Raw genomic sequence first — 25,693 nt, 5'->3', positions numbered from 1 at the left:
CACAATGATAATACCAACATGGGCCAGTGAAGCAACATCCTCCACAACTAGACTGAAGAACAAAACGACAGCAACTTGTCTGTTCCCCTTCCCCCCAAATCCCCAGCGCTGTTTCCCTCCCCTAATTCCCCAATAAAATCTTTTAAAAAAAGAAGTTCAGCTAGAGCAAGAGTGCCAGGGGAACTCCCTGAGCCCCAAGACCTGGACACAGGCACCTTTCATGAAGCACAGTTGTCATTCATTCCCCAGACATTTAGTGAGAACCTACTATGTTCTGGAAACTGCACCAAGAACTGGAAACTTAAAACAGAATAAAATAGACACTGTCCCTGCTTTCTGGAACTTGTGATGGGGGTAGGAAGGCGGGGGTGAGAGTTGTAGACAAACAGACAAGCACAGAAATTAATGAATTGTTAGAAACCAGCACAGTACCATCAATGACAGATGATGTTATGAGAAGGTGGGAGGCAGTAAGTGACCTAGACAGATTCAAAGTCGGCACTCTATTTTATTTATATGATTAACTGAAAATCGTCAATGTGTGCGAGGCACAGAGCACAGCCAGGTAGAAATAAAACTGAAGAGAGGGTCCTGAAGGGAGTTCCCCACCCGTCTCACTACTTGCAACCCCAGAGCTTTATGGTGGTCAGGTCAGGAGAGGCAGCGTGCACCTTTCTCCCTTCCATGATCCCTGAAGGGGACTTTGCCTCCAGCTCAAGGAAGAGCAGCTGCACAAGGAATTAGGAGTGACTGAGCCCGCCTCATAGAACGAGACAGACACAGTTTGCTGCATATTAAATAAGCACAAATACTTTGTACAGTCATCTTACATTCTGCCCATATAAGCTTCCCAAACTGCCTCCTTAAAGAAATGGTGAGACTGAGGCCATCTTGACTCAGACCCAGCCTCTGTTCTGATCAGAGTTGGAATCTTGACCTCCCTGCACAGGAAGAGCAGGGAGTGGGCACCCAGGCAAGGGGCAGCCTTGAGGCTTAACCCCTAATATGGGCATAAGGGTGTTTGTTCCTCCTCCTCTTTTGTAGTTAATTAAGATATCTCTTTTTAGTGGGAATTAAAAGGTAATAAAATGCTCTTGTGAAAATAAAATACACTAAGTGGAAAGAGGTCAGTAATAAAGGAAGAGACGATTCCTTACAATTGTAAATTGAGTTCAGAGAGTTTGTGTTTTGTTTCTTTGTAAATTGAGCCTGTAATTGTTTTTAATTGGAGGAGAGAAAACTACATAATTTAACACTCAAAAATGTGTGTGCCTATTGTGTGTTGGGCACAGGGATGAGTGGTTTGCAAATATTATCTCACATATACCCTATCAGCAACTCTGCTCACATATACCCCATCAGCAACTCTGAAATAGGTGACAATATCACCAGTGTTTGCACGAGTAAACTCGGATAGACAAGGAAATGTCTGGCCCATAGTACATGGTACGAAGTGGCAGAAGTGAATTCACACCTGGGTCTGACTCCAAAGCCTGAATTCCTCCCTTTGATGTAATTAATTAATATCCCCATTCTACAGATGAAGAAATTGAGGCTCAGAAAGGGTATAGAACATGCCCAAGGTTACTCAGCTGGAAAGGCAGGATCAACTATTTGTGGGTCCCAGTGCAAAACGAAAATGGAGGTCCCTTTATTTTATTTTTTTTAGATGATCTCAAATTGATTTTTTGGCATTTTTTTACAGTTGACATCAATATTATTTTATATTAGTTTCAGGTGTACAGCATAATGGTTAGACATTTATATAATTTTTTCAGTGATCCCCCCAATTAGTCTAGTACCCACCTGGCACTATACCTAATTGTTGCAACATGATTGACTATATTTTCTATGTTGTAATTTACACCCCCATGACTATTTTGCAACTACCAATTTGTACTTCTTACTCCATTCACCTTTTTTACCCAGCTCCCCAACCCAACTCCCCTCTGGCAACTATCAGTTTGTTCTCTATATCTATGAATCTTTTTCTGTTTTGTTTGTTCATTTATTTTGTTCTTTAGATTCTACGCATAAATGAGATCATATGGTATTTGTCCTTCTCAGTCTTACTTATTTCATTTAACATAATACCCTCTATTAGGTACATCCATGTTGTCACAAATGGTAAGGTTTTATCAATACTATCATCAATAAATCAACAAACAACACATGTTGGCAAGGATGTAGAGAATATCTTCTCCCATTCAGTAGGTTGTCTTCTTGTTTTGTTGATGGTTTCCTTTGCTGTGCAAAAACTTTTTAGTTTGATGTAGTTCCATGTTTTTATTTATTTTTTCTTTTGTTTCCCTTGCCTGATGACACAGATCAGGAAAAAATATCACTAAGATCAATGTCAAAGAATTTACTAACTATAATTTCTTCTAGGAATTTTATGGTTTTGAGTCTTACATTTAAGTCTTTAATCCAGTTTGATTTTATTCTTGTATATGGTATAAGAAGGTGGTCTAGTTTCTTTTTCTTTTCTTTTCTTTTTTTGCATATATCTGTACAGTTTTCCCAATACCATTTATAGAATAGACCGTCTTCACCCCAACATATGTTCTTACCTCCTTTGTCATAGATTAAATGACTATTTGGGTTTATTTCTGGGCTCCCTATTCTGCTCTATTGATCTCTGTGTCTGTTTTTACACCAGTACCATGCTGTTTTCATTACTATAGCCTTGTAGTATAGTCTGATATCAGGTAGTGTGATCCCTCTAACTTTGCTCTTCTTTCACAAGGTTGCTTTGGCAATGCAGAATCTTATGTGGTTCCATGTAAATTTTAAAATTATTTGTTCTAGTTCTGTAAAAACTGACATTGGTATTTTGATAGTGATTGCATTAAATCCATAGGTTGTTTTGGGTAGTATGGACATTTTAATGATGTTAATTCTTCCTATCCATGAGCATAGTATAGCCTTCCATTCATTTGTATCTTCTTCCAACTTTTTCTTCAGTGTCATAGGTTTCTGAGTACAAGTCTTTTACTTCCTTAGTTAAATTTATTTTTAGGTATTTTTTTATGCAATTGTAAATGGGACTGTTTTCTTAATTTCTTTCTCATAGTTTATTGTGTTTAAAAATGTAACAAATTTCTGAACATTAATTTTGTATCCTGCTACTTTACTAAATTCATTTCTTAGTTCTAATAGTTTTCTGTTGGAATTTTTGGGTTTCTCTCTATGTAGTATCATCTGCAAATAATGATAGTTTTACCTCTTCCCTTCTAATTTGGATGCCTTTTATTTCTGTTTCTATTCTGATTGCTGTGGCTAGGACTTCCAATATTATGTTGAATAAAAATGGTGAAAGTAGACATCCTTGTCTTCTTCTGATCTTAAAGAAAAAGCTTTCAGCTTTTTCTCCATTGAGTATGATGTTAGCTGTGGGTTTGTCATATGTGTCCTTTATTGTGTGGAGATATATTCCCTCTATTCCCACTTTGCTGAGGGTTTTTATCATAAATGGATGCTGGATTTTGTCAAATACTATTTCTGCATCTATTGATATGATCATATGGTTTTTATTTTTCATTTTGTTTATGTGATGTATCACATCAATTGATTTGTGGATATCAAACGAACCTTACATCCCAGAAATAAATCCCACTTGATCATGGCATATGATCTTTTTAAGGTATTGATGAATTCAGTTTGCTAATATTTTGTTATGATTTTTGCACCTATGTTCTTCAGGGATATTGGCCTTTAATTTATTTTTTTGTAATGTTTTTCTTGTTATGGAAATAGGTTAATGGTTGTCTAGTAAAATTATCTTGGGAGCTTTCTCTCTTGTTGAACTTTTTAAAGTAGTTTGAGAAAGATAGGTGTTAATTCTTATTTGAATGTTTGGTAAAATTTGCCTGTGAAGCTATCCAGTCCAGGACTTTTATTTTTTGGGAGTTTTTTGATTACTGATTCCATTTCATAAGTAGTAATCAGTTGGTTCAGATTTTCTGTTTCTTTTTTATTTGGTCTTGGAAGATTGTATGTTTCTAGGAATTTATCCATTTCTTCCAGATAGCCCAATTTGTTGTCATATAATTGTTCATAATATTTTCTCATAACCTCTTGTATTTCTGTGGTGTCAGTTGTCACTTATCCTCCTTCATTTCTGATTTTATTTATTTTGGTTCTTTTTTATCTTGATGAGTCTGGTTAAAGGTTTATCAATTTTATTTATCTTCTGAAAGAACCAACTCTTGGTTTTATTGATCTTTTGCATTGTTTTTTTTTAGACTCTATTTCTTTTATTTCCACTCTGATCTTTATTATTTCCTTCCGTCTACCCACTTTGGGCTTTGTTTGCTGTTCTTTATCTAACTCCTTTAAGTGTAAGGTTATATTGTGTATTTGTGATTTTTCTTGTTTCTTGAGGTAGGCCTGTATTACTATGACTTTCCCCCTTAAGACTGCTTTCTCTGTGTCCCATAGATTTTGTGTCGTTGTGTTTTCACTTTCATTGGTCTCAAGGTATCTATTGATTTCTTCCTTAATCTCACCGGTAACCCATTCATTGTTTAGTAGCATGTTCTTTAGCCTCCATGTGTTTGTGTGTTTTTTAGGTTTTTTCTTGTAATTGATTTTCAGTTTCATACCATTGTGATCAGAGAAGATGTTTCATATGATTTCAATTGTCTAAATTTTATTGAGACTTATTTGGAAAATGTTCAATGTGCACTTAAAAAGAATGTATATTCTACTGCTTTAGGGTGAAATGCTCTAAAAATATCAATTAAATCCATCTGGTATAGCATGTCATCTAAGGCCACTATTTCCTAGTTGGTTTTCTGTATGGTAGATCTGTCCATTGGCGTCAATGGGGTGTTAAAGTCCCCTACTATGATTGTATTACTGTCAATCTCTCCCTTTATGTCGCTCAATCTTTGCTTTATATATTTAGGTGCTCCTATGTTGGGTGTATAAATGTTTACAAGGGTGATAGTCTCTTGTTGAATTGATCCCTTTATCATTATGTAATGTCCCTCTCTGTCTCTTATTATAGCCTTTGTTTTAAAGTCTATTTTGTCTGACGTAGCCTTGGAGCCAGGACTGGGTGCCCAGCCTCTTTGAATCTGTACCACCTCCTTTCTCCTTCTAGCTGAAAGTCTCACTTCACAGTTATAGACCCAAGAGAGCAGTTAAGGAAATGAATTCAGAAAACTAAGGAATCTTTCTTGAGGTTTGGCTTTGGAGTCAGGTAGGCCTGGCACAAGTCCTGGCTCTTCCACATATATCATCTCACTTACTCTTTACATCCCTATGAGATGTGATTGTAATGTTTTCCCATTTTATAGATAAGGAAACTGAGGCACAGAGAGTGTGTTGCCCGAGGTGCAGTAGCTGGTAAGAGAGGAGGCAGGGTGTGAACCCAGGCATCTGTCTCCTCATTCCTAATCTCTGTACTCTGCTGTCTAAGTGTCACCATGGCCTTACCCAAAGTCAGGCATGGAGAGTGAGGAATTCATTCCTAGGAGCCATGTGGGAAGAAGAAAGAGAAGGCAAGTCTCAGAAGGCAACTTCTGTCACTCTGTTTTACAAAGGCCTCAGAAGAGTCTTTGTTACCTACAGTACAAAAAAAAACCACTCCTTAGTTCAGCACTCAACAGCCTTATAGTCTGGCCCCAAAGTTCCTTTCTGGACCATCTCCCATCAGACCCCCTTGAGACCCACTCACATCCTCACATATGTCTACAGTTTCTGAGTCATGCCAGGCTGCTGAGCTGTAGGATCAAACAGGGATACGATCCACATTATTTTTCATCTAAATGGCACCCTTAGCATTGGATAGCCCCAAGGCCATGGTGGAGACATCTTGGAGTTCTCTTCTGCCCTCCAGCATTTCCCTCACTCTACAATGCTGTATTGACCATGTCTTTTATTGTCTGTATTTCTGATGCTTTGCCACCTGGGGCCCGGCTGACCTGGAGGGACTGCCCATCTCAGAGTTAGCCAGTTTCTAGAGATAGTAAACAATTTGCCCACTTGATTTTCAAAAGCACACCAACCAATCCAGAGCCCCCACCCCAACCATCTCCTTTACCGAGCTCTCACACTCCGGGTCACCGTCACCCTGCCTCATCATCCCAGGGCCATGTACCGAACAACTAGGGACAGATAGCCCCCATAATTCAGAGGCTATTGAAATAATCCAAACTACCCAATCGTAAACCTGCGTACCCTACGGCATCTGTTCCTTCCCATGGAAGCCACAGTAAAGGCCCTTTTCCTTCGGTCTCTCTCTGCCCCCTTACTGACCCCGGTGCTTCTTCACGTGGCCCCCTGTGGCGTAGCACGTCCCCTCTCCTTAGGGTCTATGAGTATAACAATCTTTTTGATGACAATAACATCCTGATCTGATCTGTTGGCCTTACCACACTTAAATAAAACCTATATTAATAAAACCTATATTAAAACAAGTGCCCAGGTTACTTCCTCCAAGAAGACTCCTTTGATTGCCCTAGTCAGTGCAACTTGCTTCTTCCCCTTGTTCTCTGGGAACTGCTCTTTGTTCCTGTGTCTCGCTATGTGGCTGCTACCGATTGTGGGTTCTGTCAAGGTAGGGATCACAAGTCACACTTCTCTGTCTCCCATGCCTAGGGCTTTGTCTGGCACAGAGTAGGTACTCAGTAAGCAAATGGGAATAATGATAATAATACAAAAATGGTAATAGTAGTAGTAACAATAGCTCTGTTCCTGGTGCTTTGCATACCTTTTCTCCAATTCCTAAAGCAATATGCAAGGTAAACTTGTATTATTCTCATTCTACAGATGAGAAAATGAGGCTCAGAGAGGTTTGGTGATTTACCCAAGGCCACACAGCCAAGGAGCAGCAGAGCCAGGGTTCAAACCTGAGTCTGTCTAGCTGCAGAGTAAATACTCTTGAATTTAATTAAATTGAAGTTAATTTCCCATTGTGTGACCCTGTTAAAGGTGACCCTCAACATGGATTGATCAAGAGGTGGCTACTTAGAGTGTTCTGGTGTTCTGAAAATGAATACCAGGCTAATCCAGCTGCCAAGTGACCTTTCCAAAGCACCGTCTGGGTGCTTCATGCCCTCACTAAACACCTACTTATGGATCTTTACTGGCCCTAAGGTGAAATCCAAGCTTCTTAGCCACCATTCATCATCTGAGCTCTGCTTACCTCTCCAGCCCATCTCTAACACCTAACGCACCCCCAATTCAGGTGCACTGAAAGGTCACTGGTGATAAAAGTGCTCACTGCTGAGCAAAGGTACCTCCCTAGCTTCTCCCAGTAGGAGAGGAAGTCCCCTGGTGCCCAAGTCAAAGTCACCCATCTCTCAGAGAAAGCCTTGAGAGCTGACAGATGGCTGATGCCTGCAGAGATTGATTAGAATGTCAGCTGCCTGAACAACTCCTGTTCAGGGAGGCCCCCTTCCTATGCCTCCCACTCCCCAGCATCCCCACACCCAGCCCTTGTAGGAATCCAGCCATTTCCTCAAAATCCTGATGCTTCTTCACCTGCTAAAACCTGAGATCGGGAAGAGCTGGAGGCCCCTGAACATGAAAAGTGTTTTGGCANGATGCTTCTTCACCTGCTAAAACCTGAGATCGGGAAGAGCTGGAGGCCCCTGAACATGAAAAGTGTTTTGGCACACCTGTGTCTTTCCCTTTCATGCAGAATTGGAACAATGGACGTGAATGTTACGAGAGCCCTGAAAGCCTGTGCTTTCCAGAAGTCTCGGATTAGCTTTTTTTTTCCACCTCCAGGCATCTAACATGAGAATTCTAAATGGTTAATATTCTCCTGATAAGAAAACATATGTTTCCCAAATTTAGCAGGAGTTATAATAAAATCATCAAGTTTCTAAAGCCTTAGTCCACAGAGAAAGATTTTAATTTGAAGGCATTCCAGTGTCAGCCTTTTCAGAAATACTGACGGTGTAATTGAGCCTGGTTATTAAAACAACAGGTGGTCTGCTTCCTTTCTCATCACTTAAGTCAAAAATTGAACCACAATTCATAAACTAGTCTGTAGGCCCTTTAGGAACTGAAAAGGTTTTGTTTCCAAGCAGGAGAGCTCGGAGAAGTTTGGGAAGCTTGTGAACCAAGGAGTGGATGTTCCTATCATGAGGCTTCAACAGGAAGATCTCTGGGTTGGGCCCTTAACCTTAAATGCTCACACCAAGCCCATAAGGAGATGCAATTATCCCAAATCTACAGATGAGGCATTGGAAGCCCAGAGAGGACAACTGCTTTGCAAAGCTCACATGACCGGCATTTGGGGGAGTTGAGATTCAAGGCCAGATCTCTCTAGTCTTCAGTGTCAAAGCAGCCCCTCGGCCCCCACAAACTGCCCTCAAGGTCCAGCAGCAATGAAACTGACAACACTCTTTGATCCTTTGCCAACATCAGAGATTATCACCTTTTCCTTTTTTATATCGGTATAAATTGAATGTTCAAAAATGAACCTGTAAAAACTATCATCGCTTTCAGGTCTAGCAAAGCCTCAAAATTATGGAGGAGCTATTGTAAAAGAGCTGTGTGGCCTTGGGCAAGTCACACTAACTCTCAGCCATGGTTTTGTCATCTGATGCAATTAAGATAATAACATCTACTCACTGGGTTGCTGAGAGGATTAAATGAAAAATGAGATATAAAAGCACTTAGCACCTTGTAGGTGCTTAATAATTGTAGGTCCTCTTATTCTCTGCAATAAATATTATTGAATAAATGCTATTTTAACAATAATATACCTATGGAACATGCCCCTTGTGTTTGATGCTGAAATGACTCTATATTTAATCCCCCCAAGCCCTGGGTACTAGGTACTACTTTTATAGAAGAGGAAACTGAGACTCAAAGAGGGTAAGTGATTTGCCCCAAGTTATACAGGAAGTGGGAGGGCTGGGATTTGAACCCAGACACACCGACTTTGGAGGTCAGACCTTTGAGCATCATGCTAGCCTACCCTCCAGGCGATGAGGGTGAACAGACATTTCACGCAGCAAAGGCTGAACTTGATGACTTGCTTTTGCTCTCTCAAGCCCCATCCCAGCCCTTTCTTGGAAAATAAAAGATGTTTGTGTGAGCTTCCCACTCTCTTAAGGATACTACACTCAGAAAGCTTTATCGATTTCTTTTACGATATGGTTGCAATTTTGCCTGCTTCTCATAAACCTTCAAAAGCAAGCCCCATGAGGTCACCAAAGCAGCTGGCAGATGTGATGTTCCTAAAAACTCTTTTTGGGTCAGATTTCTCCCCAGGGAGGGCCTTGTCCCTCTAGCCGCTGGGTGGTAAAAGGAATGAAAACTCTGCTAGGACTGTGCCTCCACTGACTTTCCTTTCATTGTTTATTTGCTTCTTTATTTGCACTCCTTCTAAAAAAGGATTTGAGGTAGAATTTCCCATCAAAGGTAATGACCAAAATCTCTAGATGAAAAGGAGGTGTCAGAAAAAAGGGAATAGATACTGAGGAAGTCTTGGGCTTCTCCAACAGAAGAAGCTTCTAGAAAGAGGTGTTGTGAGACATCTTTTACACAGTAGCAGAAGTAAGAGAGCTTCAAGAGCTGGAGCTGTAGGGCTCACACCAAGTCCCCATTAATAAAACCACTTTCTTCATTGTTTAAACCTGTATCTCTAAAGAAAGGGAGGACCCAGGGAGAGAGAAGCAAGGGAGGGGAGGAGAGACTGCCTCCTTAATGCCATCTCTTGTTATGGGGAAGCAGATTCCTCCATCATCAATTCTAGACTGATTGTCTTGCTGAAAACAAAGAAAAGCAAACATGTGATAAGCTGCTGTTAGGATGGATGGTTCTACGGGACTGAGGGTAGGGGCTGCATACAGGCCATGGTTCTGTCTGTAGCTTAAGAGTGGCTGCCACGGCAGCAATCAAGGTTAGGTGTCTGGGGCTTCCCAGGTCCACCGGGCAAATATTTTCTGTGCTCTGAACTAGGTGTGGAAGGATCAAAAGTAAATGTCACAATCCCTACCTTGAAAGAGTTCCCAGTTACTGGAGGAGACAGGTACACAAATGGAGAATTTCACTATGATATCCTATAGGATTCCTTCACACTTTCTAGCAAGCATCTACTCTGTGCCAGGTATTATGCAACATGATACAGAGTAACCGTGAAGCTTGGAGTCTAATGCCCAGTCTAACGTTTAGGATGCTGTGAGAGCACAGAGGAGGGTTTGTACCCAGACGGGAGAAATCCTGAAAGGTGGCATGAAGGAAATGACAAGAAAGAAGGGGATAGAAAGGAAGCCCCATGCAGAAGAAAGAACATGGTCAAACGCATAGTGGCATGAGACGTTTTGTACCCAGGGCACTACATGCTAATTGTGTGTGGACTGCTTCTTACAGTGTTGTGACTTCCAGATACCTTGCCAAAAATCCCTCCTGTCCTCCAGCGGTTTGTCCTTAAAATTGAACTTGGGGCCTCTGGAGCATGGGCTTTGGGAGCTCCATAGGGAGGTGATGGACCAGTCCAGACACCGTTCCTGAGGGCTATGAGGAAAAAGATGTCATTGGGTATATTCTCTTTTATAGTCCTTCTCATCCAAATACCCTCCCATGGCAAGTTCCCTAGAGATGAACCTCACAACTGTGGTATGCAATCTCTGCTCAAGATGTGATCTGAGAAAACCCGTCAAAAGGTGTCTGGTTAATATGGGGGTTCAGAGTTAAACCCATATTACATGGTTATCTGGAAGGTGACAAGGTTGCAGTGCAGGGAGATGTTCCCTGTGGACTGAAATTCCCCCATCCTTCTCCCAGAACAATACGATCGGAGCCCGACTGCGTGCCTTGCACACATTGTCACACTTTGTCCTCTCCTCAACTCTGTAAGGTCAGTGCTATGGCCTCTACCTTACTGATGAAGTGCCTAGGGTTTAGAGACCTTCATTTCCCTGCCCAAGAACTTCCTGACCTGACAGAGTCAAGCCAAGATCAAACATGCTTCTCCAAGACTTCCCCCATACATTCATCCTCGACATTCAGACCTCAGCTCAGACAGGAACTCCCTAGATCTAAAGAGGCCCCCTCTGTCACCACTTTTTCTTTCATAGCACTTAACCTCTCTGATAGGACAGCAAGGGCTTAGTCATCATCTGCCTCTCCCCCAGATCCACAAGGCAGGGACCTTTCTTGACTCCTTTATTGCTGTATCCTTGATGTGCCAAGCAGAGCCTGAAACATGAAAACCCAAAACAAATGGCTGCTTAGTGAATGAAGCCATCAGCCTGGCCCCTAAGCCCAGCCCTCTCTGCTCTGCTGGTCCTGCTCAACGTGGCGACCAGTGATCCACTGGGAGCTTGTGAGGAGCCCCCTGGTGGCTGCAGACGGACCCACAAATGCAGGACTTTCTGAGTTTCTCACATTGAAGGCAGGCAATTCCACAGATTTTCATTTCTACTGCAACCAAAAGATACTATCCAGCAACATTCTATATGACAAACATTTGAGATTCATAAGCCAATAGTATCCATAACTCACATTTCTTGATTCAGATTCACTCTCCTACCCCCAAGTCAGCCTTAGGGTTGCACAGACCTCTCAGATGTGCATCCTTGCAGAGTGTGGGATGCTCACAGTTGTCAGCGTGGGATGTTCACTATCTTTGGTCACTGTGAGCGTTGCCTGCAATCGGCTCTTTCAATCACTGCTATTGCTGTTTTAATCAATTCATGTGTACACTCACTCTTAGTGTTTATTTTTGTTGATTGCTCTGTTTTGTGTGGTGCCATTTTGATTATGATTTTATTCCCCTCCAAAGCTTTTTTTCCAAATTATTTTTTCCACTAAAAAGCAGTGATAAGACAATCAGTCCTGCTTAAGTGGGTCACAGTCCTGAATGTTTGGAAAAGAATCCTTGCACCCCACCTCGTGACCTCAAGTAATCCCTGAACTGCCATGCTCTCTTTTGTTTTGTGACAAGACATCCTAAACATCACCGCACTCGGCAAAATGGGGTGAGGGGCACAACACTTAGAGACATTATCAGTGACGCATAAAAAAGAGAAAGAAAAAACATCATCACAATTTTACACAGGTTAAATGGCTAAGAAATATATAAGTGCTACAATAAATATGCCATGTTCCCTTGAAGAAACCTGGTGTTCGCGAAAGTGGGCATAGGAAGGGTTACAGCTTGTGCGTTATTGTGAACAGGTGGAAGGAGGGTGTTCTGAGTGGGATGGAAAATTGTAACCACAGGTGCAGGAGGGCGGCTCCTAACACAAGGTGAACCAAGTAGCAGGTAGATGCTTCAGGTGTGTACATGTGTGCGTTTTGTACATTCCTGAATCGCTCGCTTCAGCTGGGTGCACTTTCTGCATTCACCTAGTATTTCTCGGGGAGGCAACCTTGCCTAAGCAAATGTGAAATGCCCATTATCCCCAAGCTGTCTCCAAACGTATCAATTGTGTTGGAACAAATGTACATGTTCAAACCAAGTGTCATGGCAGAACTGGCTGTATCTGATCTACTTTCCTCCTTTTCTTGTTGATTCAGACTGGACCAAGAGGATTGAGTATCAGCCTGGCTCGGGGAGTGTGCCCCTGTTCCCTAGCATCCACCTGGAGACATGCGAGGGGGCCGTGTCCTCCATCCAGATCACCACAGAGCTGCAGACCAATTACATTGGGAAGGGATGTGACCGGGAGACCTACTCAGAGAAATCCCTTCAGAAATTATGCGGTAGGTTCTTCCCTGTTGGTTTTTGTTTTTTTTAAGTAAGTGCTTTAAATGATATATATATATAAAGCATATCTTATTATGTTATGAAAGGATCAGCCCCTCCCACCACATTGGTATATGTAACTCCTGGGGAACTATTAAATTTACCTAGGATGGTTCAGGCGAAGGCACAGCTTCCGGCATCGGGCACACCTGATCAACCCCGCCATATACCAAGTGTGTGACTGTGGGCAAGTGAAGTGACAAAGCCGCTACACTTCATCAGTAAAACAGGGATTCATGACACAATGTGTTTAAAAGCACCAACCACAGGGCCTGAAGAAACACAAGTTTCCTTCCGCTGTGGTGGTTTATTGAGAGGCACCTGACCAGGTGAAATAGGAAAGGTGGTGTCAGTCACCTGGGGAGAGGTTGGTCTCCTCCCCACAGGACCAGCTCCATAATTTGCAGGGCCTAGTGCAAATGAAACTGCGGGATCCTTATTAAGAATTTCAACAGTAAAATCACAAAGCATTAAACCAAGCTGGGGGCCCACGCCAAGCACGGGTACTTGGTTGCATGCCAGGAAAGCCTGCCTGACTGCCCACATCAGAGAAGAAGGCTTGGGTGGGGTGGCAGTGGGTGAAGTGAATGTGTCCAAGTGTGGGGTGGAGGGGGCCTGCTGTCAGCGGGCTGTGAGATGGCGCCACAGGAAGGAGCAGGCCAGGAACTAGGAAACGGAGCTGAGGGAGGCGTGCTGCTCAAGGACGCTTAGCTTTATGGAGCCCTCCTTCGTGCAGTCTCCCCAACTCCTCACATGCATTACTTTATTTAATTCCCCCATCTTTGCTGTGAAGAGGGTGCTATTATCCACCTTTAATGATGGAAAATTTGAGGCCAGAGAGAAAGCATGACTTGTTGAAGATCACACAAATAGAAAGTTGACAGCCAGAATTTGAGAGTAGATCTATCAGAAGGAAAGTCTCTTTGGCTCAGTATCTGTGATGCCAGGCCAGGCCTTAGGAGACAGAATGTGAATATCTCGAGACAGCCTGAGGAATGAGAGGACGCTCAGTATGCTGGGAATGGTCCCACGGGCTTGGTAAACCAGACTGTTGACATGTTGAGGGGCCTCCACCAGCCCCACCATATATTTTTTTCTTTCTTTCTCACTCTTCTTCAGAAATTTTCAGGAACTCACATTTGACTCTGCAGCAGTGCTGTGGTGAGCTTAGGAAACAGCTCACTCTTACACTTGGCCTGTATTTAGGGGTAACTACGTCTCCACAAAAGGAAAGCGAAATGGGGAAACTGGGGCGAGGGGCACAAGACTCAAAAACATTATCAGTGACACATAAAAAAGAGAAAGAAAAAAAATATTATTACAGTTTTACTCAGGTTAAATGGCTAAGAAATATATAAGTGCTACATACAATAAATATGGCACTGTACCTTGAAGAGACCTGAACACACAGTCCAGCCTGCCTCCCTTCCTGGTGTTCTCCCCACTACTGTCTTTGGAGCATTTTCTGCTCCCCCTCTCCCCCCACCTCAACATTGCCCCCACGTACACCTTCACTTACACTGCTCTTTCCCAAAGAACCATGTGAACGTTTTAGAACTGAATGTAAATTAAACCCTGCTTGGGTATCACCATGTCCCATTTACCATGTCACCAGGCCAGCAAGGAAGGCCTGTGGGAATGCAGGCTTCTCTAGAATGATGGAGCTGATTCGGGAAAACACCGCAACATCAATATTCCAAACAGCTCTTGCAAAAAATGGATATAAGGGACCCGCAATATTCAGAACACTGCCTCCAGTCCTCTCCCTCACTCTGCATGCAGAGAAGTCATCTCACACGACATCTCACATTGAATGAATATCCCATTTCACTCCTCGCGCACTGTCATGAATTATGAGTCAACTCGACCCCATGCCATTGTGGGTTACAGTCATTGCCTAAACCCCTCCAGGTTAGAAGGAGATGATGAAATCAGCGTGTTAAAGATCAGATGGGCCCCAGGGCACACACTTGTGATTTGATTTTGAATGTTGCTGAGAAGAGGAGATATGGAGAGTGAGAAGGATCGTCTGAGGGAAGAAGGTTTAGAACAAAACCGCATCTGGTGTTCACACGGCTCATTCCTCTGGGCTGCCAGGTCACCTTGCAGGAGGGCCGGTTAATTCAGTCAGGAGAGCAGTTTCCACCAAGGTGCGTGCGTGCGAGCTTGTCTGGTGTTTGGAGAGACCCTTTGTTGAGAGACGTCTGCGTGGCTTTCTGGTGACCTTCCTGGTAGTGCGGCCCTCCACCCTGATGGGAACTCTATCCCAGTAGCGCTGATGCGCAGGGCCACCCCTATCTCCATATGAAAAGTCTGAATCTCAAATTCCACTGAGGGGAGCTCGGGAACAAAGGGCAGAGGCAAATGAGTGAGACTCAGATGCGCATCTCTGACAAGAGGCAGCTTCTGAAAGAGGCAGCTCCTCAAGCCCTGCTCTCTGTAAACTGTGAGGGAAATTCAGGCTGGATCATGTCTAAAACCGAGTGCAGGTTGAAACTCCTGACTCCCGTGGGGCACCCTAGGTTCTGCAGACAAGCTTCTGTGTGTTTTCAGTGGATGGTAGACAAGTTCCTCGTGGGGTTTCGCAACCAGGGAACTGCCATGACACTTAAAGCCTTGGCATTCATGCATTTTTCATCCTACTAATCTTTATTGACTTTGGATGGAAACAGGGAGACCAATTAGGATGCTGTTGCCACAGTCTAAGCAAGAGATAATGAGTTCTGAACCAGGGGAGTGGCAATGGGGGTGAATTTAAGACAGATTCAGGAGGCAAAATTGACGAGAGTTAATGATTCATTAGCTGTGAGGAGTGAAAAGGGAAGAATCTAAGATGACCCCAGGGTGAGCATTTAGCTGGACGAGGGTGCCTCCAATGAGAACCAGGGATCCGGGGCAAGAGCAGCGTTAGGGGGCGATGATGACTCACCTGCATAACGTCCAGGTGTGCACGCCCAGCTCTAGCCTGATGCTAACCCTCCACCCCGCCCGCCCATCATTATGGCCCGTTTCCTCCCAATGTCCTGCCGCCTCTTGGCCAGGGAACCTGCTTTCTGCCCATGCCTCGCTTGTTCTCATCCCATAAGGCTTTGTTCATGTTTTCTTCCTGCTGGGATGCTCTCTCTCTCCTTCATCATTCCAAACCTTTCCCTTGAGTCAATATTTTCCTGCCCTGTCTGCTCACTGGAGAAGCAGTCCTGGGGTGCTTCCTGGGTACCCTTGAGTTCCGGCATCTCTCCTGTGATGCTGCAGCTGCGTGGTGACTCAGGCAGGGGTGTCTACCTGGGGGGGGGGCATTGGATGTCTCTCTGGTCACTGTCTGCTTCCTCCTCCGGCAGCATCAGCTCCATTAGGAGCAGTGAGAGGATCCTGTTCAAGGGGGAGCCTGACAATAGCTGGCACAAAGCCTGCTGTCAGGGAGTACCCTACAGATGCAGCAGCACCTGAAGTAGCCTCTGGTTCCAGTAAAGTACTGGACATCAGGCATATTGCTGCCTAAGGTTGATACACTGAGATGCTTCCATTCTGCCATGAAACAAAAATGATGCAGGGTCCTGAACCCATGTCCCCTTCAGCTTGTGGGGCTGGACATAGCCTAAGACGGTCCCCCACTGCCCTTGCTTTACATAAAGGCAGGCTTCTTGGAGAAGCTGAGGAAAATGCTTGTCACTTCCTCTGGATTCAGACTTTTAAGATGGACTCTGCCATCTCGGTACCAAGCTTTCCGGAGGTGAAGCATTACAGAACTGCCTTGAGTATGAAACCCTCAGTGAGACCTCTTGGCCAAATTAAATTTGACATTAACAACAGCCCAAGAAAAGGCCTGCTTCAATGCCCCTAAGTCACTACATATTACAGTAAATAGAAAAGTCGTTTGTGACGCACATGACCTTCATAGCTCAGAGGCCAGGGGCTGTGCCTTCTCGGAATCGCAGGACTCCGGGCAGCTGGCCAGCACCTCCTGCCTGTGACACCCCGGTCATCTGTTTCATATGTGGAGTCAAGAGCTGTGAGGACAGGTCTTGTTGAAGGAAAAGTCACAGAATGAGAGCGTGCTATTAAATCAAGTGGTGGATCTGTCAAAGCAGCTCAGATCACTAGACATTAAATTGTTCCCAGCATGCACACACTTGTGAGCCAGGAGGCTTTTGCAGAGAATTCATGTATTCATTCAAGTATTTATTAATTCAACAAATATTTGTTGAATGTCCAAATGCTGTAACTCTTGAGGTTCTATACAGGATAATAAGACCACTTAACAATTCCGTCTCCTGGGGGAGACAGACATGTTGAAAAAGTTAAGTCTCTGGTTTTCTACTACACCTTGCATCTTAATGGAACTGCCCTCACCAAGAATCATTGTCAGAGGTTCTCATACCCTTAGATAGCGCAACTACAAGGAGCTATCGTCAGTTTCTCCAAGACACTCCTAAAGAATTGGAGCTTCCAGGGAGGAGTTTTAGTCCCCTAATCATAGCCAGTGCTTCCATTCTCAGAGAGCTGAAGTGGGCCTCTTACTTTAAGGAAAATTGGTGCATGCCTATTGGGAATCAGACTAAATCATTAATCACACATTAGCAAAAAGCTGCACACACTGACTCATGGATGATGACGGTGGGCGATGGGATTCTCCCTGGATATGCTTATCTCTTTGAGGTCTTTTATGCAGCTACCATACAGCCTGCCCTCCTATACTGGAGAAAAGGTGTTTTGCTTCCAGTGGCCTTGCTCAGGCTGTTTATGCAACCGGGTATCCATGGCCCTGCCCCTGGAATCTGGCTGCTCACCCCTCATCCACAGCCTGGCTTATTTTACCTAGAGATCCAAGTGTCTGATTCCAAGGCCTTAGAGGAACACTTCTTGTCTAGGAATCCAGAAGTGGAATGATAGTCTGATTATAGGATCAATAGGTTTGAGTTCCAGAAAGAACATCAGAAAGTCCTCCATGTCCGTGCTGAAGGTGTGCAGATGGAGAAATGGGGACATTGTAGCTGCTGATGTCAATCACTTATGTGGCTTATCAGTCGGCATTGCAGGTTATGCTGCTGCAACAAGTGACCCCAAAATCTCATTGGCTTAAAATAACAAAGGTTTATTTATCACTCCTATCACATGTTCTTCTTGGGCTGACTGTGGCTCTGTTTCAGGTTGGCTTCCCCCTGGGATCCAGGCTAAAGGAACAGCCCTTATCTAGAACACTGTTGATCTCGTGTCACGTGGAATAGACCCATGGTAAACCGTGGGCTAGCTCTCTTAAAGCTTCTGCCCTGATATGAAACACATCACTTGCACTCGCATTTCATTGGTCAGAGCAAGTCACATGGCCAAGTGATATTAGTGAGTCAGAGAACAGAATTGAGAACAGAATGCGCTCTACTACCACGCAGTCCTGGTAGGGTGTTTGTCAAGAGAGCCTCCCTGCTTCCCTTGAGACTCGCCACCACTGAACAGCTCCACCCACCAAAAATAAAGGGCTTTCTATTGGGCCCCTAAAGGTAGGACCCATTTCTGTGTGGTTCATTGCTGCATTCTCACCACAGTGCCTAGCATAACTGAGACATTACATAAACATTTATTAAAATAATATGGAGTTGATATTGCCGATTGTGCGAATACTCTATAGAATGAGGCCGCTGTCCTTGATTACAGTGCTTCCTCTCCCCTGAGACCCTCTTGCTTCTCCCCATCTCTTTCCGTGCCATGGTGGACCATGAGGAGGCATGTCACTCACCATTGCCACAGGCCTACCTTGAAATGCTAAGGACACTCTGCCTGTACCAAGACCATCCAGAGCAGAATGCAAACCCTACAATGAAGAAGTCCAGGCAGGAACCACTGCCTCAGGCTCATTTGGGTTCTCACACCACAGTGTGCCCTGAAATCTGCTCCATTCACCCCCGTCTTTATCTACATGCTGGCTCAGACAGGCTTCCCCACCCTGGGAGGGCTCAGGGACCTTGAATCAGACCTCACCTCTGATTCCCAGCCCCCCACGCTCAGGCTGCAGCTGCTGTGCCCCAGACTAGTGTGACCTCTCAGAAGCCTGGGATCTTCATGGAGGAGTCCCAAGGAGCCTGTTAAATACACCCTGATGTGCAGACGATGCCATGCCATCCTTGCAAGTGATGCGTTCACTGCTCTCTGTGGAATCCGCTGGGGAGAGGAAAGAGAGAAGAGCTTTTGGAGAAAGCTAACCTCTCTGTTTGTTTAAGTGCACCAAGAACTGAAATACAAGCTGTTAAGTTAGTGGCAATCTGCACCATCTGGTTAATTGCAGCGAGATGCTTTCCCGTAGGCAACACCTGTAGATTAGGCAGCGTGGCCTGCAGCTCCCCTCCCCAGAGAAGATATCAATGGCCTTGCCAGGACACTTGCTGTCTTCAACGTGTCTTTCTGTGGACAGCCACCTGTGTAGGCAGGTGGGTCCCGGGGAACAGGGCTGTGCTTGGCAGGAGGCTCTACTGTGTTGCAGTAAGAACATTAGCTATGTCTGAGAGCTGGACCTATCCGTAGCTAGCTGTGTGGCTGTGTGATATTGGTCAAGTCATTTCCACTGCCTGCGTCTCAGTTTCCATATTTGTAAAATGTGCAGGAGACTACAAGATCTCCCTCCAAGTTCATTGAGATGGTGCAGCGGGGAGGTCTCAGGGGAGAGGAAAGAGCTGGAAAGTCCTAATAACAGGAGTCACTGGGCCTCAGGTTTCTTATCTGCAAACTGGAATCATAATAGTATGCACCACATAGCTGAGTAAGTAAGAAAAAGCATTGAAATACTTAATTCAAGTTTGGATTATAATAATTTCCTATTATCATCCTAGGAAAATGAAAATAAAGTCCTGCAACTGTGAAAAATAAAGTTCTATACATATAGGATATATGACCGAGGCTCGCCTTGGGCAAATGCCACCAATTTTGCCTCCCAGTCTGTTTATGTCTCCTCCCCCATCACCCCATACTTGTACTTACATTACACCTCTCTCCTTCTATCCAAACCTGTTTGGGGGAAAATTGCAAGCAGCCCCTTCACTTGTCTATGGTGTTATCTGCAGTGTGAATTCTACAGAGATATTTGCTTTTTAACAATGGCAAGGTCCTTAGCCAAAAAGAAACCTGGAGTTGTGGGGTTTGGAGCCCTGGTTCCACAGTGTGGAGGCCATTCTGCTCGCCTCTGCACTGGACCCTGCTAGATATCCGTGGCTGCACTGGCTTCAGCCAGAAGTCAGGAGCCCTGAGTGCTCAGCCTGCATCTCTCTAGTCACCTGAAGTCTCAGGAACCAACATACACTCTGTGTGTGGCCCAGTTATCAGGCTGTTTTCATGCTGGACAAATCCTGGTGTCAGAACCAACTTAATTGTGGATCAGAGAAGCTATTGCCATGTTGCATTATCCTGGGGGTTCTAAGAAAATGAACTTGTTCCAAAGGACCCGGTATCCCCCACTTCCAAACCACCCCCAAATCTCTACCTGCTGCCACCTTGGTAGATTTCTTTTGTTCAAATATCTATGGAGGATGATAACACCTAAGGCTTTGTTAGTCATTAAAACATTAGTGTGGGTTAACTTACCAGATAAGTAAAATAGATACCAAACGAGGCTGTAAGGGCATGAAATGCGAACAAGTAGATGCGGGTGGGAGGTGCAGGGCATGGACGAGAGGCTGGGTGGGCAGGCCCAAGGAGCATTGGGTAGATGCCCAGAAGCATCTCATGAAGACTCTGGAAGGAGGAAAGGCAGTTTTACACATTAATGGGGTGTCTACTGTGTGTCAGACATGGCACCAACCCAAAAGTCTTAGAAATACGCATGTAAATCATGCAGTTAGTGCTGCCCACAGTTGCCCTTGATAAGTAGAAGCTGCAAGGTGATCGTGCACTGGGAGACTGAATTCTCCCACCCTCTCAGACCCTGCAGTTCCTGGAGGCCTCTCCAGGGAGAGCCCCCTCAGAGCTAACAGAGCATAGGTTTCACATAGCATAACCTTCAATTGAAAGTCAGTGGGTGCTCAACCCTAGACCCCGTGATCTGTTCCAAAGCTGGAGGGAAAACTGGTTGGGTACGTTGGCTTCCAATACGGCACTTTCCTGAGGGGTTTTCAAGGGTCATTTTACCTGTAGGAGATGTTTGTGGTGGCTGACTTTGGAACCCAATCCCCAGGTGAGATGAAGCTCTGATATGCAGAACTCAGAAGTCCAATGATCCCTGAGAAATGGCAGTTAATACACCTAGTCACTGTCCATTTCACCTGTCAGAGTTTACAGCGGACTGGTCAGTGCCACTCCAGGAGAGAATGCCCACACCTGTGGCCCCCAGCGCCGGACAAACTTTAGACTCCCTGGTTCTTATTCCCCAGCAGTATCAGGAAGCCCCCAGCCCCCCTCCTTCCCTGAGTAGCTGAGCCTTTCTCTTATGGGGAACGTAAGGATGCAGAGAACTCTGCTGGCAGCATTTGAGCTTCAGTGGGAAGTCAGTGGAGACCCAAGGATTCTCCTGACCGGGGCATCCAGTCTTCTCTGATGGGGCCAGGTCCTCTCACTCACCTCAGCTCCACTCTCCTCAAAACCGTGGGTGTGATTCTCCTAAGACACAAATATGCCCATGATATTCCCACTGTTTCAGGCTGGAATCATAATGGTAGCAGAAATAACAATAATTATAATAATAATGATAAAGTTATAGCCAACATGCCGTGAGCATTCACCTTTAGGCGAGCATGCTGCTGCAAGCTCTGATGCAATTTCTCATTCGGTCCTCCCAACACCTTGGGCAAGGGAGATACTATAGAAAGGTTAAGTGACTTGCTCACAGTCACAGGGTTACAAATCATGCTGCCAGGCATCAAATTCAAGTTTTGCTGACTTCAGAGCTCAACCACTGTACTATTGAGCCTAAATAAATGGTTGTTTAAAAAAAAAAAAAGTGTGGTGAGTACAAAGTGGCTCCTACTCCTCATGGGATTAGACACCTAGAACTTTCCCCAATCATAGCCCTGATCACACTGTGCCACAGTTGTCTGTCAACTTGTTAGTCCTGAGCTCCTCTAGGTCAGGGACTGTGCCGATTTCCCTTTACATCACCAGCACCTACCAGGGGTCTTGGTGCCTTGTCAGTGCTCCCTAAACGGCTGACAGGTTGATGGTTCGGTGAGTGCATGAATGAATCCATTGACCCCAATCAAAGCCTGGCCTTCTGCAGGAACCTGGCCTGCTTATAAAAGACCCTGGGAGAATCCCATTCCCCTAAATTCCTGCAGCACTTTTTCCTTGCATAACTATTAATTGCACTCTGTCTGGCCACTTGTGACACCTCTCTCTGTAAGTCACTGATGCCTCCCCAAGCAGACCATAAATATTTAAGGAGCAGGGGTGGCATTGGGCCCTTCCTTTTCAGAATGACCTAGCTCAGGGCTGGGCACAGACTCTGAATAAGTACACTGAGTATAGCAGCTGACCCTTGAACAATGTGGGATTAGGGGTGCTGACCACCCACGCAGTCAAAAATCCAAATATAAATTTTGTCTCCCCAAAAACTTAACTACTAGTAGCCTACTGTTGACAGGAAGCCTTACCAATAACATAAATAGTCAGTTAACACATGTTTTGTATGTTTTATGTGTTACCGTATTTCCCCAAGACACTCCCATGTTTAAGACGCACCTTAATTTGGGGGCCTGAAATTTGAAAAAAAAATGCATTACATAAAGTTATTGAACTCAAGTTTTATTCATCATAAAATTCATACAACTCCTTGTCACTGTCAAAAAATCTACAGTCACTGTATAAGGCTCACCCAGTTTTTAGACCAAATTTTTCAAAAAAGGGTGTGTCTTATACATGGGAAAATACGGCATATACCATATTCTTATAATAAAGTAAGGTAGAGAAAAGAAAACGTTATTAAGAAAATCGTAAGGAAGAGAAAATACATTTACAGTATTTATTGAAAAACATGCACATAAAAGTGGACCAGCATAGGTCAAATCCATGTTGTTCAAGGGTCAATTATTGTTCATCTTGACCCAGCAGCAGAAAACAGAAGGTGAGGACACCCACCCCATGAGGAATGACCCTTTGCTCTTTCTGTCCCCCAACCCCTGCAGGAGCCTCCTCTGGCATCATCGACCTCTTGCCATCTCCCAGCGCTGCTACAAACTGGACTGCAGGACTGCTGGTGGACAGCAGCGAGATGATCTTCAAGTTTGATGGCAGGCAGGGTGCCAAGATCCCTGATGGGATTGTGCCCAAGAACTTGACGGACCAGTTCACCATCACCATGTGGATGAAACATGGCCCCAGCCCTGGCGTGAGAGCTGAGAAAGAAACCATCCTCTGCAATTCAGATAAAACTGGTGAGTCTCGAGCCCAGCCCACCCAGGGTCTGCACAGGAGGTCCCAGCTGGTTAGACAGGGACACAGCCACTGAGGACAAGGGAGAAAAGTAGGAGTATGCGAGTGGCCCTGGGAAAAGATTCTGGGCTCTGATTTTCTGCCTGATGATTCCTGGGCTCGGGGTAGAGCAGAACTGGGAAAGGGGGGAAAGTAGATATACAGATACAAAAAATGCAAAAACTGGGATTGGTGGTTTAAAACTGAGTTCTTCAGAACCCCAGACTCCCCAGAAGTAACTTAGGGCTGCTATACATGAGACAGGGGTGGAGGTGCATCCTTACTTAAAGCAAAGCAGCTCCACTTTCACTATATTATATATAATGAGACTTCCAAAAGTTTATTTTCAGTGAAAGGGCCCTACTAGTTTGAATATCATTGCCATACTGTAATAATTGCTAACATGTGTTGGGCATTTTCAGCAAGCTGCTGTGCAAAGCAGTTCACAGCTTGGTGGTTAAAAGCACTGCACCACTTATTGGCTGTGTGACCTTGGGCAAGTTATTTAACCCTTCTGTGCCTCACTTTCCCCATCTATAAAATGGGCATTATAGTGTTATCTACTCATAGGGTTTTTATGAGGGTTTCTTTTTACATTTTTTAAATAAATTTTTAAATTCAGTGGATGTACAATATTATATTAGTTTCAGGTGTACAACATAGTGATTAGACATTTATATAACTTATGAAGTAATTGCCCCAATAAATCTGTACCCATCTGACACCATACAGTTATTACAATATTATTGACTATATTCCTTCTCTCTGGGAGAAAGCTGTCCCTCCAGCCCTCATCCTAAAGCCAGACTATTCAATTCCTCCCCATACATCCCTGGCATCTTTCTTGCTGCTGCCCCAGGGCTCGAGCTCAGAGCAAGTGACTCCAGCAGTGAGTAAGTCCATGTGCAGGCCCTTTAAGAGGAGCACCTGGGATTGCAGCTGCCCTTGTCTCACTCAGCCACAGTCTACACTGGTTTTCACAGCTAGAAGTTATGGAGACTTCTCTTCCCGGCACTGGAACCCTGGGCTGGGACCCCTTTCTCCTCTGAGGGGTGACCTTCACAGCAAAGGTATCCCTCCCGATTTGTAATGGTCACACGTGGGTGTGGGACCAGCCCCTTCTGTGTCTCTTCCCCTCCTACCAGTCTCGAGGTGGCTTCTTCAGTATGTCCTTAGTTATAGGACTTCATTCAGGTGGACTTCAGGCGATTCTCAAAGATTGTTGTTCAGTAGTTTAGTTGTGATTTTGATGTGGTTGTGAGAGGAGGTGAGCAGTATTTACCTACTCTGCCATCCTGACCAGAAACCCTTCCTTATGAGGGTTAAATGACTTAATGTATACACAGTGCTTTAGAACTGTACCTGGCACATAGGATGTGCAATCCATGTTAGCTATCACTATTCTAAACAGTGTCTCACATCTCAACAAACAATTTTATAAAATCATTATTGTGTTTCCCATTTAAAAGATAAGGAAACATCCCTGATGGGTTAAATAACTTGTTTCAAGGTATACAGCCAGTATCAGATCAGGAATGTGAGCGTAGAGCCAGTTAACTCCAATGCTACGCTCTGTCACTACCCCCATTCCCCCCCTTCACACACACACACACACACACACACACACAATGATATGTTATGCAAATTTTACAACTGCATCTTAAATTATAATTCCACAGTTTCCCATTGCAGATGCTACTTTTGTTAAATTACCCAAATAAATAACCACAGCAGGTGTTGCAGTGAGAAGACAGTGGAGAAGAATGGCTGACAGCCCAGCCTCTGCTGTTAGAGAACCAAGTCCATGTCTCAGCTTTGTGACAACTCAAGGTGTGACCTTTGAGGAGTTGCTAATCTCCCTGAGCCTGTTTCTCCCCCATATGCAAAATGGGGAAAATAAACATGAAATCGTGTATAAAATTCACTTAGCAGCACCAGGTATATAATCAGTGTTCCATTAATTTATCTGATGTTTTTATCATTCTCATTATTACCTCTGGTTCTAGTCCGCACGGTGCTGCTGCCAGAAGCCCACATTTTTTCCCTGTCTCAGCCAATCCTTTACAATAAATGTTCATGTATTTTTGGATACAGACACTTGAGACAGAGAGAGTTGCCCAGCTTTCTCTAGTGGCATGGCACGTCTGTGTCCGAGCCAGGGCCAGGGATCACTTTCTCTGAGACCTTCATGGAAGGACCCTGCCCACCTGCATGAGAGGGCACTGAGGTTTGGGACCAGGTTCAGCACTCAGCCCACAATCCCAGGAATTGTCCTGTGGCCTGATCCTTGCAGTGCCTGGTGGGGTGCTCCCATGATGATCCAGAAGCCAGCGTCAACGAGACAAGTGCTTAGGAGAATATATACAAATGCAAAGCAGCATGAACTGAGGTTAATGGCCACATACATACAGTCCTTGCTGAAATAGATCAAATGCCCCTGGGAGGCAGGTCAGACAGGTATTAATGTTGCTGCTTAAGGAGAAGGAAATTGGAAGAGAAAAGGTTGAGCAGCTGGCCCAGGATAACAGAGCCGATTACCAAGAATAATAGGCTTGGACGTAGGTCCTCAGGTACCCGCATTCCAGGCCCATG

At 44.5% G+C, this 25,693-nt stretch overlaps 1 protein-coding gene across 1 annotated transcript in view; it reads left to right on the top strand.

Moving 5' to 3' along the window:
- Positions 1-25,693, top strand: part of CLSTN2 (calsyntenin 2) — a 150,369-nt gene that overhangs the window by 26,495 nt on the left and 98,181 nt on the right. The window contains exons 5-6 of the mRNA XM_019645958.1: positions 12,490-12,675; positions 22,816-23,064. Of these exons, the coding sequence (XP_019501503.1) occupies positions 12,490-12,675; positions 22,816-23,064 (435 nt within the window). The remainder of the gene's footprint in view (positions 1-12,489; positions 12,676-22,815; positions 23,065-25,693) is intronic.

The sequence above is a fragment of the Hipposideros armiger genome, unplaced genomic scaffold, assembly GCF_001890085.2.
Source record: "Hipposideros armiger isolate ML-2016 unplaced genomic scaffold, ASM189008v1 scaffold_96, whole genome shotgun sequence".
Taxonomy (NCBI): Eukaryota; Metazoa; Chordata; class Mammalia; order Chiroptera; family Hipposideridae; genus Hipposideros; species Hipposideros armiger.
The sequence above is the reverse complement of the archived record's forward strand: the minus strand, read 5'-3'. Positions and strand labels throughout refer to the sequence as shown.